This window comes from Pelophylax lessonae (genome assembly GCF_965119305.1).
Source record: "Pelophylax lessonae genome assembly, chromosome: 11".
NCBI classification, from domain to species: domain Eukaryota; kingdom Metazoa; phylum Chordata; class Amphibia; order Anura; family Ranidae; genus Pelophylax; species Pelophylax lessonae.
In genome coordinates, this window is record NC_138778.1 from 88,119,006 (window position 1) to 88,134,371 (window position 15,366).

Sequence of the window (15,366 nt, forward strand, 5' to 3'; positions counted from 1 at the left end):
ATAAATAGTAGCATTCTCTTCCACTTTCTCATAAGCCTGTTTTAGGTTCTTCCACAGTCTACATATCCTTTATAGGAAGCTAGGGAGGTGTGATCCGTGGACGTTTCCGAAAGCCAGATCAACTGGTAGTTGAACCTCTCTTCCAAACATTAGCCTGTAGGGAGAGTACTCAGTGGCATCATTCCTTGTGCTTTTGTATGCATGAATGATGGCAGCAATGTGGTTACCCCAGTGTGGTTGCTTCTCAAAAGGTAAAGTTCGTAGCATGTTCAGTAGAGTACGGTTAAGTACATCAGGCTTTGGGTTGCCCTGTGGGTGATAAGGAGAGGTCCTGAATTTCTTTATGCCTAGCACCTGGCATAACTGGTGCACAAGTTTGCTCTCAAACTCTCTGCCTTGATTAGAGTGTATTAGCATAGGCAGGCCATAATGCAAAGAACTTCTCCACTAAGACTTTCACCACCATGGTGGCTTGTTGGTCTTTGTGGGGTAAGCTTGTGTGTATCAGGGGAAATGGTCGGTTACCACCATAACATTGCTTTCCCCACCAGCATCGGGTTCCAGGCCTAGAAAGTCAATGCAAATTAGCTCTAAAGGCCCTTGACTTTTTATATGTCCCATTGGTTCAACTTTGACTGGCAAGGTCTTCCTTTGGATACACGGTAAATAGAAGTGACTATAGCGCTCTACTTCAATTCTCATGTTAGGCCAATTGAACCTATCTCTTACTAATCTAAAGGTCCTATCTGGGCCTAAGTGTCCATGTTCATGATAAAACGCAGCCAGCACAGTTTGTGTTTTTCTTTCTGAAGGAATAGCTGCCACTTTTCTTCGGAGTCCTCAGCAGGGCTCTTTCTGTACAACAGTCCACCTTTCATCTGTAACCAGTTCCATTCACGATGCACTATTTAGGAATTCGTGACAGCACTCTTCAACAGCAGACTAAGGATTTATTTTGTTAGTGCTTTCATCGTCAAATGAAACAGCAAATCCTCATTTTGATCCAACTTTAGATCTTTCTTGGACAGCTGAGGAAGCAACAGGTCAAGTTACAATGGCACTTCGGTATTCCAGAGGGGGTGACTCATAAGGATTCAGCTCCAACAGCCCCCTTTGGTCTCTGGGCAATGACCTGGCACAATGATCACACTCCTTCAGATTTCACATAGGTCCAGTCCTTCGACTCTCTGACCTGTGAGCCCTCCGGGACAAAGCATCGGTATCTGTTTTCTGCTCCGGATTAATACTTCAGACTGAACTGAAATCCAGACAGGCCTGCCAGCCATTGATGCCTGGTAGCATCCAGCGCAGCTGAGGACAACAAGAACGTTAAAGGATTATTATCCGTTTTTACCACGAAAGAGGCTCCGTACAGATAATCTCTCAACTTGTCCACTACAGCTCACTTTAGAGCAAGAAACTATAACTTGTGTACAGGATAGTTCTTTTCAGACTGGGTCAAACTTCGACTCACATATGCTATGGTCCTAAGCCCACCATCCTGTTCCTGGTATAGAACTCCACCCAGCCCCTCTTGGCTGGAATTCCACATAAAGCTTGTATGGCTTGGCTGGGTCTGCATAGGCCAGTACTGGTGCTTCTGTGAGGCTTCTCTTGAGGTGATGGAAAGCTTGTTCATATTGAGGGGTCCATTGCTCTTGTATAGACTCCTTCACCCTCCACCTCATTCTTAAGCAACTTGTTAAGTGGCTAGGCAATCTTCACAATGTTTACCACAAACCTCCAATAATAGGAGCAGAACACAAGGAAAGATCTCAGCTCCTTCACAGTTCTCGGTCGGAGCCAAGTAGTAACCGCTTCTAGCTTATTCAGGCAAGCAGCAATGCCTTTTGCGGAAACTACTTGCCCTAGGTAGGTGAAAAGAAGTTTGGTAGAACTGGCACTTCTCTAAAGTCAACTTCAGCTCCTCTTCATGAAGCCCCTCTTCATGAATCCTCTCAAAGACTTTCTCAAGGTATGCTTCATGCTCCTTAGGTCCTTTCCATCAGCCCCTGGAACCTGGCCCATTCTGTTGAAATCCTAGAACCTCAGCCTGCAAATAAACACTGTCTTCTCCCTATTCTCAGGGTGCATAGGGATCTGGTAGTATCCACACTTCAAGTCCAACACACTAAAAACACCTTGCCCCGGACAGACACTAAAGGCATTTTCTACACAAGGGGTGGTGTACTGATCAAGGTCCTCCTTTATAAAGTTGGGTAATCGATGCACATCAGCAGCATCCCACTTTTCTTCATGAAAGGGGAAGCATAAGGGCTCCTGGACTCCTGAATGACTCCTGACTTCTTCAGCGCAGCCAGCTGCTGCCTGAGATCTTACAGATCACTGAGTTGTACTCGCCTTGCTCTTTCTCAGAATGGTTTATCACACAACGGCCAGTGTGTTGAATGTTTCCGTCTTCCCCAATACGGATGGACTAAAAGGTGGTCTTGATTGGGATGTATCCATCGTAAAGCAATTTCTCAGATCCAAATCCCCAAAATCTCCAGCTCATCCAGCTTACACAAGGCAATATGCATTAAGTGTTTGTTATAGAAGTATCTGTGCAACAATGCCACTTGTGCTCTGGTATCCAGTAATGCTTTGGTAAAGAAGCCTTCCACTTGCACTGACACAATAGGAGAAGGGCCTATAAGTCTTTCTGGCAGGTAAACTTGCTTTTTAGTGTGAGCTAGGTTCCCTCCTTTCCTTACTAACTGCTACGAAGACCTAACAGCGGCCTTGGGATGTGATAAAGCATTGACTCTCTGTGTCAATTTTCCCAATTTAGATGGTTTGCTATCTGGCTTGAGTGGGGGTGTAGTTACATGCCCTAAAGTCTTCTTCCTGCGCTGCGATCGAGTCTTCCCATTCTTTCCACTTTTAGAACTCTTGACTTTGTCAAGGGTTCTCAGCTGACTCCTTCACTGAGACCCCTTGAAGTTTCCCGCCTCCTGAGAAAAGAAGAATTTCTGTAAGGGCTTTGGTACCTTGGCTGTAAGATCTGGTTCAACCTTCTTCCGAGGGCACGGAGAAATGCCCCGGTTCTCCACTTCTTTAAATCAGGCTTAGCTATTTGCATTTTGGTCTGAGTCTCTATTACTCATAGCAAGGTCTGTTGCATCTTGTCCTGGATCTGAACAACTTGAGAGAGCAGCTCAACTGGGGCTGTCTCACGGACAGACTTGACAATGAGAGGTTTTTAATATTCTTCCGCCTGTGTCTCCTCATTGCTATCCTCCGCAAGAACACTCTTTTCCACCTGAGTCATCCGACACCTCCTCCATTTTGGATTTTGATAGCTCTTTAGATCCCTGATTCTTTTCATCTAGCAACGCTTCTTCCTTACTTCTTTTACCAGCTCAGGGTAGGTAGGGAACACTTGCATTACCTTAAGCAACATACGCAGTGCAATTGGGTCATTGATGAATTGGTTCGAAACTGACTTTGTCATTATTACGGGGATCAATCTCTTTCTTCAGAATGATCTGGTGCAGAATTCGATCCACTCGGTTAATGTATTTGGAAAGCCTCTCACCTTTACTTTGATAGGTGTGCTTGAATTTGTATATCAGATCTGGGAGCTTTTCCACTCTGCCATACACAGCATACAAAGCTATAATGTAATCCATAGCAACGCAGTCATGTTTCCCCATCCTCAGACTGTGGATCACTTCAGCTGCTAGGCTTCTAAGACTCTCATTTCGTTTCTGTGTTTTCACCACTTTTGGGACACTCCACTATTCCACCGCGTGTATAACCTAACCCATCCAACTTTCAAATTCTTTCTCTCCAGCAGGGATTGGAATTCCGCCCTGAGAAGAATGAACCAAAGCTTCCTTTATCCTTCATGGACTGAAGCTGTATTATTTTTCACTAAGCTCTCAACCAGCTTGCTCGTGTTTGTATAGAGGGAGGCAGGTGGCAGGCTGGCTGCAGGTATATCAGCTTCCACTGACATGGGACTTTTTGACCTGATCTGTGAGCGATCCTCTTCCAGGTTTCCAATCGGCAACAATGGTATTATTTGAGCCTCGACCCTGCTGCCAAACTCACAGAGTCCTTCTGAAAACAAGCTGGTATAGCCACTCTCCACTCCCAACAAGGCACGGATGCAATCTAGGCTGAACTCCATTTTCATATCAATGAGATAGGCCCCAGGCTCTGGCACTGCCTTCCTCACCAGCTGCCACACTTCCCCTTCCTTCCATTTGCTTCCAGGTATATCCACCACTGTACACAGCTCCAGTCAGCTACCTTGATGCTGACCCCAAGTGGCTGCTGCGGCGCAGTTCTTTTTCATTCTTCATCTCCTGGCTCATCACACTGCTTGCTAGGGTCAACCATGAGGGGTATCGCGAACGAGTCCCCAAATGTAGTGCCACCCCCGTGAAGGCCACTGGATGATGACTGACCCCAAAGGTTGCCCTGACCTTGCAAGGCTCCTGACACATCTGATGCCCTGGGTCGGACATGTTTCAAAGTGATAATGTAATTACACAGACACCAGACTGTAGCACATTTAACAAGTATTTTACAAAATGCTAAGAAAATCACAACACATAAAAAAGTAGTACCCAGTAGGTCCCCAGGCATAAAAGGGAAAATAATGACCTTTTATGTCAATCCTGATGCCATGGACCCAACAAACTTTGCGGCACAATTATAAAACAACAAGTTACAAGAAATGCAAAACTTAATCTCTGAGTGGAGTTCCCTTTAAAGTGTGCCGATGGTGTATACAGAGTCCTTTAAGTGGGCGAGGGGGGCAAGGAGTCCTTGTGATGTAGATGTTCAGTGTCTTCAGCTAGCCCAACTAGGGCCCAGAAGGATTGCTGCGCAATGGCAACTAGCAACAGAAAATAGCATGTGCTAAGTGTTTCCTTTTTGAGGCTTTAATGTAAAAAGATGGGATGTGTCTTTGTAGGGTGTGCACAGGGTGGGACCCTTGCTCTCAGCTGTGGTCTCTGCTTGCTCTGCATTCAGGAGATAACACAGTGTCCAGTAATTGAACTTTTTTCAATTATTTATCTAGTTTGTTTTTCTTTTTATGAAGCCTTGCATTTCAAAACAGCCTTTGTTTTGGCCTTTTTTGCTGCATTAAGGATATCAGAGTTATTACTAATAAGAGAGGTGGGTCAGGGTTATATTTTAACCACTTCATCCCAGGAAGGTTTTACTTCCTTAATAACCAAGCCATTTTTTGCGATACGGCACTGCGTTGCTCTAACTGACAATTGCATGGTCGCGCAACGCTTTACCCAAATAAAATTGATGTTTTTTTCCCCCACAAATAGAGCTTTCTTTTGGTGCTATTTGTTCACCTCTGCAGTTTTTTTTTTTTTTTTTTTTTTTTTTTTTACGCTATAAACAAAAGAACCACAATTTTGGAAAAAAAAAAAAAACAATATTTGTTACCCTCTGCTATAAAACATACCCATTAAAAAAATGTAAAAAATACAAATTTTTCATCAATTTAGGTCAATATGTATTCTGCTACATATTTTTGGGGGGAAAAAATCGTAAGCGTAATAAGTGTATATTGATTGGTTTGCGCAAAAGTTATAGCGTCTACAAACTATGGGATACATTTTTGGACTTTTTATTTTTTTAAATTGTTTTTATTAGTAATGGCGGCGATCAGTGCTTTTAATCGGAACTGTGATATTGTGGCAGACAAATCTGACACTAAGTGGCACTTTTTGGGGACCAGTGACACCAATACAGTGATCAGTGCTAATAGAAATGCACTGTTACTGTATAAATTACACTGGCAGGGAAGGAGTTAACACCAGAGGCAATCAAGGGGTTAAGTGTGCTCCTAGGGAGTGCTTTCTAACGAGTGGATGCACTGCAGGAAAAGAGAGATCTAAGCTGAAACACAAGATCTCTCTTTCCCCCCCCTGACAGAACAGCAGTCTGCCTTGTTTATGTTCTGTCATTTTGCCGAACAATCGGTGGGTCCAGGTGGCCATCGGGACCACCGGACCCTCTGGCCATCGCGACCACCGGACCCTCTGATTGGCTCCCACTGTGTCAAAATCTCATGCACAAAATTATGTGATTTTGCGCAGCCAGGCCGCCGGGCTGCTCTGCCGCAGTATATATGTGGCAAGTGGCCTGGAAGTCGTTAAAAATATAGTTCTTTCCCCCAGTAGTATAAAAAATGAATAATAAGGAAATCCATAACTGACCAAAGTCAAAAACTGGCTCAATCTACAAGCTTGTGCTAATCCTTGCATTTGCCCTGTTAAATTGACTTCTGAATTTCTTCAGAGTAGACCTCCTGGTTCAGATACTTTTCTAATTCATGAAGATAACTCTCCTCTCATGAATTTTCAATTTCATTCTGATTTTTAAAAAAATGCATTACTAAATTAGGATTTCAGGATTTTACATTTTCATCACATTCCTTCCGTATAGGCGCAGCTATATAAGCTGCTAGATTGGGCCTTAAAGATACTTTTATAAAAAAGTTGGGTAGGTGGAATTCACTAAGATTTAATTTGTACAGTATATCTGCCCTAACTTGTCTCTTTGATTTTCCAGATAACAAAAAATGTATTTGGATTGTTGGACACTCCTTTTTTTTACTGGGCTCACAAGAGCGCTTCCCAACAATGTTATACTGAAAATCTTGGCATGCATTCTAACCAATTTCAGGTTTTTTGGAAAGGAGTAAAGAGGTCTTCAGTGGTTCAATCTTTAATTTCATTTATCCAGGGTATTCCAACATTGGCTTGTCCCTTCTATTTTAGTAATCCATTTGGGAGGGAATGATATAGGAAGAGTTAGGAGGACCCTAGACTTGTTATTTATCATAAAAACATGACTTGCAGCATTTTAAGATTGCATTTCCCAATGCTACAATCATTTCTCGAGATTGTTCCTCAGTTAATGGTATTCTGCTGTCCAATATAAGCCTTGATATTTTTAATGCAGGACTACAATCCTGCATAGAAATGGCCGCGGTTTTGGTGTAAGTCAATCCTTGTTTTGCATAACAAGTCCCGGCTTGGTGGTGACGGTTGTTTAACCACTTAAGCCCCGGAGGATTTGGCTGCTAAAGGACCAGGGGTTTTTTTGCGATTTTTTACTGCGTGACTTTAACGGACAATTGCGCGGTCGTGCGACGCTGTACCTAAACGAATTTGACGTCCTTTTTTTCCCACAAACAGAGCTTTCTTTTGGTGGTATTTGATCACCTGTGCGATTTTTTGATCACGCGCTATAAACAAAAAAAGAGCGTAAATTTTGCAAAAATAACAATATTTTTCACATTTTTTTATATGAAATTCCCCAAAAAAAAAGTAAAAATCAAAATTTTTTAACATTTTTCGGCCAATTTGTTTTATGCTACCTATGTTTGGTAAAAAAAATCGCAAAAAGCGTATTTTGATTGGTTTGCGCAAAAGTTATCGCGTTTACTAACAAAGGGAAAGATTTTTGTCATTTTTGGTGTTTTTTTTTTTTAACGCGTAATGGCGGCGATCTGCGATTTTTTTTTTTTCGGTACTGCGACATTGCGGCAGACAGATCGGACCCTTGACTGACATTTTTGACACTTTTGGGGGTACCAGTGACATTACTGCAGTAATCAGTGCTATACATATGCACTGTTACTGCAAAAATGACACTGGCAGGGAAGGGGTTAACTTTATTGGACAGGGAGGGGTTAAGTGTGTCCTAGGGGCGTGATTCTAACTGTGTAGGGACATTCCTATTGGTGTAAAAGCAAAGATCAACCGTTCTACATAGTAGAACGGACAGATCTTCACTTTTACACAGGGAGAACTGACAGGCAGCTTGTTTACACAAGCTGCTCTGTCTTTCTCCCTTCACAGGAGCGATCGCAGTGTGACTGGCGGACATCGAGTCCGCCGGTCACATGCACTGACTTGTCTGTGAACGAGCCGCGGCGGGCGCGCGCCTCGGCGGGCGCGCGCCCGCCCGCGATAGGCTCGCAAGTCAGTGACAGGCGAGTGACGTACCGATATGTCACTCTGCCTGGCCGGGGCTGACCGCCGCAGTATATAGTCGTGCGGCGGTCGGCAACCGGTTAATAATTTGATTGAATTATTTATGCTCGAGTTATAAGGACTGAGCACTTTAGGCTCCGTTCACATGTAGGCGTTTTGGGGCGTTTTTGGGGAGTTTTTCTGCTCTAGGGTCAGCTCTCAAAACGCCCAACAAGGCAAATCCTATTAATTTCAATGGCCCCTGTTCACACCGGAGCGTTTTTACGCTGTGAGCAAAACGCCCAACACTCAAAAAAGTACATGAGCTTCTTTTTGGGCAGATTACAGGCGTTTTCCATTGGTCTCTATTCAATCTAAAAATGCCTGCACAAAAAAAGCCTGTAAATCGCGGTAAAATCGCGGTAAAATCACTGTAAAAAACGCGCGAAAACGCTACGCTCAGGTGTGAATGTAGCCTTATTGTTTGTTTATATAATTTGATATTGTAATAAAATTTAATTATTTAATAAATTAACTTTATTTAACCAATAAAGTAACACAGCCACATTTATTTCATTTACATTTGGTGCATTTGTCTTAGGCTAAGTTCACATGTAGGCGTTTTGGGGCGTTTTTGGGGAGTTTTTCTGCTCTAGGATCAGCTCAAAAAACGCCCAACAATACAAATCCTATTCATTTCAATGGCCCCTGTTCACATCTGAGCGTTTTGACGTTTTAAGCAAAACGCCCAACTCTCAAAAAAGTACATGAGCTTCTTTTTGGGCAGATTACAGGCGTTTTTATTTTTTTCCATTGGTCACTAGTCAACCTAAAAATGCCTGCACAAAAACGCCTGTAAAAACGCCTGTAAAACGCATGAAAAAACGCCCATAAAAACGCTTGAAATAACGCCTTAAAAATGCCTGTAATTAGCAATGCCAAGATGTGAACATAGCCTTAATGTCTTAAATATTGCAGCCTGCCATCCCATGACAAAAAGGGGGCTCAATTCATTTGGACCCACTTTTCATGGGCTTGCGGCTGCTTTTTCAATTGTCCTAAAGTGGCAACAGTTATCGCGCTACGAGTTTGTTATTGCCCCTTCAAGTAATCCTTCTAGGCTTTTCCAGAAGTTTCCTGAATCCTGGCATTCCATATAAAAAGGACTTTTTCCAGCAGCTTCTCCTCAAAGTGGTCGGTGACAGCACAGCGAACTCCCCTTCCTCCCACCCTTTGTCGCAGACACTTTAAGCATATTGTCACCTTTTATGAAAGAGGGACTGTTGTTTAATAATTTAATTGAATTATTTATGCTCGCGTCATAAGGGCTTTGCTTATATAATTTGATATTTCAATAAAACTTACATTTTTAATCATTTTATTTTACCAATAAAGTATTTATTCCATTTAAGTTTTATGCATTTGTCTTTATTCGAAAAATTGCATCCTGCAATCCCATGTAGAGGAGCCTGGGGAGAAGATGTCAGTGGCTGGTGAGGGAGTTTCTGAACACTGCATTGCTGGTTTGGAGTTGAGTATAGTTCCATTTTAGGAGAGTTTGCTTTGTTTATGTACACGAATATTGATTTTAATGTATTTTTTATTATATATATATATATATATATATATATATATATATAGTTTTAACATTTGCGCAACTACCATGGAAAGCAAAAATTAGCAGCATTAGCTTTTAAAGATTTCAGTATATATATTTTACATACAACATTGTTTTGATAAAAATGTAGGCAACCACCATAGGGTCTAAAATATAAACAGCTCCATCTTTTAATTCTACACATCCTGCACTTTCGTAAAATATATAATTTGGAGGGGAGAGGGTGTCTAACAAATAACAAGGCTGCACATTTTTATTTTTTTTATTTATTTGTTTGGTCCTAAAATACAAAACCACTTTATATTTTCAAACCTGTTAATACACATTTAATATTGCTGACCTGCAACTAGTAAAGAAATAAGGAGGTCTGACACTTTTCTGACATTTATTTAAAGCTTATTTATTTTTGGCCTGTGATTCAAAAGTATTTAGACACAGCAGGCAACCATCATTTTTAGAAGGAGACCAACAATAGCAGGCTTTATTCTTGCCCCAAGACTAATCCTGGCCATACACGCACAGAATTCCAGCCGTTTGCAGACTGAACGATTATTCGTCAGTCGAAAGCTAATTGGCCACTAACTTACAGAATAAACTCTTTCACATAATCGTTTTCATGATCATAATGATCGTTCCATAACATGCATAATACGAGTCAGAATATTATTTTCCTTTCAATTTTACCATACACGTAACAACTTTTGTAGAAACTATAAAAGTTTTCGCTATGGATCCATCGACATTAGCCAGGCACAGGATTGAAATTGTCGGTAAACTTGTCTTCACTAACGGCCCGATTTTCGAACAATCTTTCCTAAAACGACCATTTTCGGCCGAAATTCTGTGCGTGTATGGCCAGCATAAGTCACTTCAAATCCTCCTTCTAGCCACTACATGTTAGTGAAAGAAAGAGTTTGTTTGGACTAGCTTATTTTAAGTTTAAGGTTTACTAAAGCCTAGAGTTAAGCTTTGGGGGGGGGGGCAGGGGGAAGTATGTGATGTAAGGGGGATGCTATGCTGTAGGGCTTACATGTGAAGGAGACTGGGATGTAATGGGGGAACTGTGATGTGAAGGGAAGACTGTGTTGTATGGGGAGGCGATGATGTGAGGGGGGGCTGAGGGCACTGCTGTAAAGGTGGGGGGTTTGTTGTAAAAGGAGAGGAGGAAATATGATGTGAAGGGGCTCTGTGATTTGAAAGGGGGACTGAGGACACTGCTGTAAAGGTGGGGGGTTTGTTGTAAAAGTAGAGGAGGAAATATCATGTGAAGGGGCTCTGTGATGTGAAAGGGGGACTGAGGACACTGCTGTTAAGGAGGGCTGTGATGTGAACAGGGGACTGAGGACATGGATGTTGAGGGGGAAGCTGTGACACAAAGGGGGGACAGTGATGTATAGGGGAAGCTGTATTATGAATGGGAGAATGAGGACACTGATGTAAAGGGAAGGCTGTAATGTGAAGGGGAACTGTGGTGCAAAAGGGAGGCTCTTCTGTGACGCAGACTGATATAAAGGAGTGGCGTGTAATGTAAAATAGGGACTAAGGACACTGGTGTAAAGTGGGAAGTGGGCTATAATGTAAGGGAGGCGTTGTGATGTGAAGGATTTGAGCCTTGGAGGAAACATGAGAATCAGACCGCTGCTTGAACAAAATTTTACCGACCAGACCTCTGTGTATTTTAGTTTAATACAGAGGCCTAGAGCAGGGGCTCTAGGAAAGGCTACCCTTTATCTTGACTTCAGGGAGGTCCCTTCAGTTCTGAATTCTGCCTTCTTCATATTGCTTTTTCATTCCTTGACATTAATTTTGCTCCCTAATCTTAAAGTGTATCTAAACAAAAAACTATTATTAGATTGCAGCTTACCTGTGCTTAGATCTGGTTGCTGCAAGTATTTTGATTGTAAAGCTACATTCACACCTGAGCGTAGCGTTTTCGCGCGTTTTTTACCGTGATTTTACAGCGATTTTTACCACGATTTTACCGCGATTTTTACCGCGATTTACAGGCGTTTTTTGTGCAGGCGTTTTTAGATTGAATAGAAACCAATGGAAAACGCCTGTAATCTGCCCAAAAAGAAGCTCATGAACTTTTTTGAGCGTTGGGCGTTTTGCTTACAGCGTCAAAATGCTCAGATGTGAACAGGGGCCATTGAAATGAATAGGATTTATCTTGTTGGGCGTTTTTAGAGCTGATCCTAGAGCAGAAAAACTCCCCAAAAACGCCCCAAAACGCCTAGATGTGAACGGAGCCTAAAGGCTTTTTCTCTTTATTTATATTTTTATTCTGCAAGTAACACACTTTCTGTCCTTCCTTGGATACACTTATATTTCTAGTGTATCTATTGAGAGAGCAGTGGTTGTCACACACGCTAGACATCAAACATGTCTGCCTTTGTTTATCTCAAATACATGATAGTTAATGAAGTCAGTAACAGATACACAGAGCACTAATGGACTTGTACCTAGTGGCATTTTTAATCATTTAAAACCATTTTTAATAATAAAATAAAAAAAAATAAAAAATCTAAGTTTTTACACTACAAGAGGCTTCCTCTCTACTTTTTTCCATGTATCATCCAATGAACTAAGTAGAGAAGAACTGGGGATCGCTTAAAGCCTGGAGCCGGTTAGAAGGCCAGGATAGGTCCTGAGGTGACCAGCAAAGCATTTGTGACTCCTCTTTACTGTACAATAAGAGGGCCATTGGAGTCCGGAGAGTGCGGTGTGTGTGTCACATGAGCACGAGGTGGAATATCAGTGTAAGTGTCTCAATTGGACATAGGCGCACTAAGCACCGGTGTTGAGCACATTTAATTTTCCGCTCTCAGGATGTAACCAAGACATTATATTTCTGCTAGGATCAACAGCTATTTTCCATACTTGCTGAAAATGTTCTTAGCCTGGAAAAAAAAAAAACGACAACTTTGCTTCTGGAAGTGGGAAATATGTGGCAAACGCAAAAGGGCAGAAAACAAATGTTCTGCGGCCTGTATAATTTAAGAGCACGTCATCACACTTTGAGAAAAAGCTTTCAGCACTTTTTGGTATTTACATCATAGCCACAACTTTTTGCATGAACCAAGATAAATTCACTAGACTCATTCAATCAAAACATCAAGTAACAATATAACGAGGTTTATGAGAAAATTACGGTGGTCTTTTTAAAGTATCATATACGCTTGTCAGGGAAGCTTCCTTCAGTGACAGCTGAATCCAGTCTTACCTTCAGTCTTGCACAATTGTACAGGCTCCTCTTCTGTACCGAAATTGGTTACTTTGATTTCACTGCACACCGTGAGCTTCTTACCATGTGCATTAGAACCTGCAGCAAATCAGACAGAGCCCGTCTCAATTCCTGGCTGGAGGATGTCCATCATCATCTTACATTTTACTTCCCAGCTTTATTGTCCGAAGGTCCACCCTCCAAACTGACAACCACCCATTAAGGCACATTGATATTTTGCATAAATGAGGCATGGGGATGTGATGTTATCAGGAAGCTATGTTCAGCAACTTATTTACCCCTCCCACCAGCCATGAACTGTCTGCATTGCAAAAAAAGCAAAGAGCTCTAAGTGATGATATCATTGGGTCTAAAATAAGGTATAGAAAGAAAATGGAAAGGTTTTATTTAAAAATCTTGTTAGCATATTGACGAGGAGGGAAATAAAAGCAAAATATAAACATCTTAAACTTTAGGTCCCAAGACAGACAGCAAAGGCTAAAGCAGCGCATTTTTAATATAATGTTTTATCATTTACCAATTGCAGGAGACTCCTTGGGGCTGGAAAGAGGCTCATGGATAAGGATAGGAGAGCTGAAATTACGCCGAAAGGATGTGGACTAAAAAGAGAGAAATTTAAGAAAATAATAAAGAAAGAGTTGGTTAACATGATGAAGTTGCCTTATCAGTCAAGTCAGTATGCAGTATAAGAATCAGTGCAACTGATAATTACAAAACCTAGGTAGCCAGGTTGTAAAATAAATACATAAATAAATAAACACACAAGTCCATCCAGTTCAAATAATAAAATAAAAAAACAAAATAGATAAAAAAATAAAAAACAAATATAAATCCTCCAAATACCTAATCCTATACCCACTGCGGATTCAGGGGAAGGCCAAAACCCCCAAGAAGCAATTGGATATTCCCTGGATCAACTGTTCCTGATGTTATTAGCTGTAAATGTTAGTATCCAGTTATAGTTTTTTTCATTTAGGAATGCATCCGGCTCTCTTTTTTTTTTTTCAAAACAACTAGTTTCTAGTTTGGATGCTCTTTTCTGCACCTTCGTTAGTTCTCCGATGTGATTTTTGTGATCAGGTGCCTATAACTGAACTGCATATTCCAGATCAGGTCTTTAATAATGACAGTTGCCCAATTCGATGTGCTTTGGCTTGCAAACTGGAGATATCCTCTAAGGACATTATTCCACGACATAACTAGTGTCAGCTGCAAACACTGAAATGGTACTTTTCGTCCTGCATCTACACAATCAAGGTGGAAAGAGGAATCCTCCCCGCTGGGACATTGTACTCTGACAGGGAGTTGTCTGCACTGTCAGAATGCACTGATTAGTGACAGCAGCCAATTGACTGCAGCTGGCCGATCAAGAAAAATTTTCCAACAAGCTTGTTCGATATAAGTCGATCTAATGATTGATTTCTGTTGAACAGGCATGGCCACACATGGATTGAAATTCTTCTGAACGAGGATACATTTTGATCCATCTATGGGCCAAACTTTACTTACACATTAGCAATGTGTGGGGAACCTTGTCAAATGCTTTTGCAAATTCCCTGTATACTATATCCATAGCCATTCCTTTGTCTAAGTTTTTGCTTATCTCCTCATATAAAGAAATCAGACTTGTTTGTCTATTGCTGTCTATTGCTTAAAATATTGTTTTCTAGCAAAACTTCTATGTGGTCTTTTATTCAATTCTCCAGTATCTTTCCTACTGTAGAAGTTAAACTAACTGGTCTGTAGTTACTTGGTAAAGACTTTGATACCTTGTTCCATTTAGCCACCACATTGGCCTTGCATCATTCCAGTGGAACCACACAAGTTTTTAAAGAGTCTCTAAAAATTAGAAACAATGGCTTTGAAATAACAAAGCTCAACTCTTAGAGGTATAAGCCATCTGGTCCAAGGCCCTACTCACTTTTATTTTGTCTAAATGTCTGGACCATATCAATTTTGATCCATTTTGGGTCAATTCTATTCCCATTATGGACTTGAGCTCCCACATTTTCCATTGTATACACAGAGCAGAAGATGGTATTTAATACATTTGCCTTCCCTTTGTCCCCAGTCACCAACTCAAAATTATCTTGTAAAGGGCCTACATGCTTATGTCTGACCTCTTTACTATTAATCTATTTGAAAATGTTGGGGGGTTTGTTCTACTCTCTTTTGTAAACCTATTGTTCACGTTGAATTTTTGATTTCTTTTGACATATTCTGTTCTATTCTATCTAACTTTTAGATGATGATACTATTCCTTATTTTTATATTTTTAAATGCTCTTTACTTATTATTTATCGTTTTTTACCTTTGGCCACGGGCCACACAGACTTTTTTTTAGCTTTTTAAACGTATTGCCTATGGGAATATACTGTATTTTGCAGTGTTTTTGCATCGATTTGAAGCATTCCTATTTCTGTTCTGTGTTCTTTATTGACAATATTCTCTCTCAGGCTAGATCTTGAAGAGCAGCCCTCAGCCTTGGAAGATGTGCCTTTTTAACCACTTGCCGACTGCCGTCAGTAGATTTACTGTGGCAGTCA

The 15,366-nt window shown here is 41.2% G+C and overlaps 1 protein-coding gene across 2 annotated transcripts in view; it reads right to left on the reverse strand.

Moving 5' to 3' along the window:
- The window catches only part of STAC2 (SH3 and cysteine rich domain 2), a 301,427-nt gene that overhangs the window by 117,389 nt on the left and 168,672 nt on the right, over positions 1 to 15,366 (reverse strand). The window contains exons 4-5 of one of the 2 annotated variants that reach the window (XM_082273000.1): positions 13,338 to 13,419; positions 12,800 to 12,898 (exon numbers count right to left, since the gene is read on the reverse strand). In XM_082273000.1, the coding sequence (XP_082129126.1) occupies positions 12,800 to 12,898; positions 13,338 to 13,419 (181 nt within the window). The remainder of the gene's footprint in view (positions 1 to 12,799; positions 12,899 to 13,337; positions 13,420 to 15,366) is intronic. The other variant, XM_082273001.1, reaches the window with a different exon arrangement.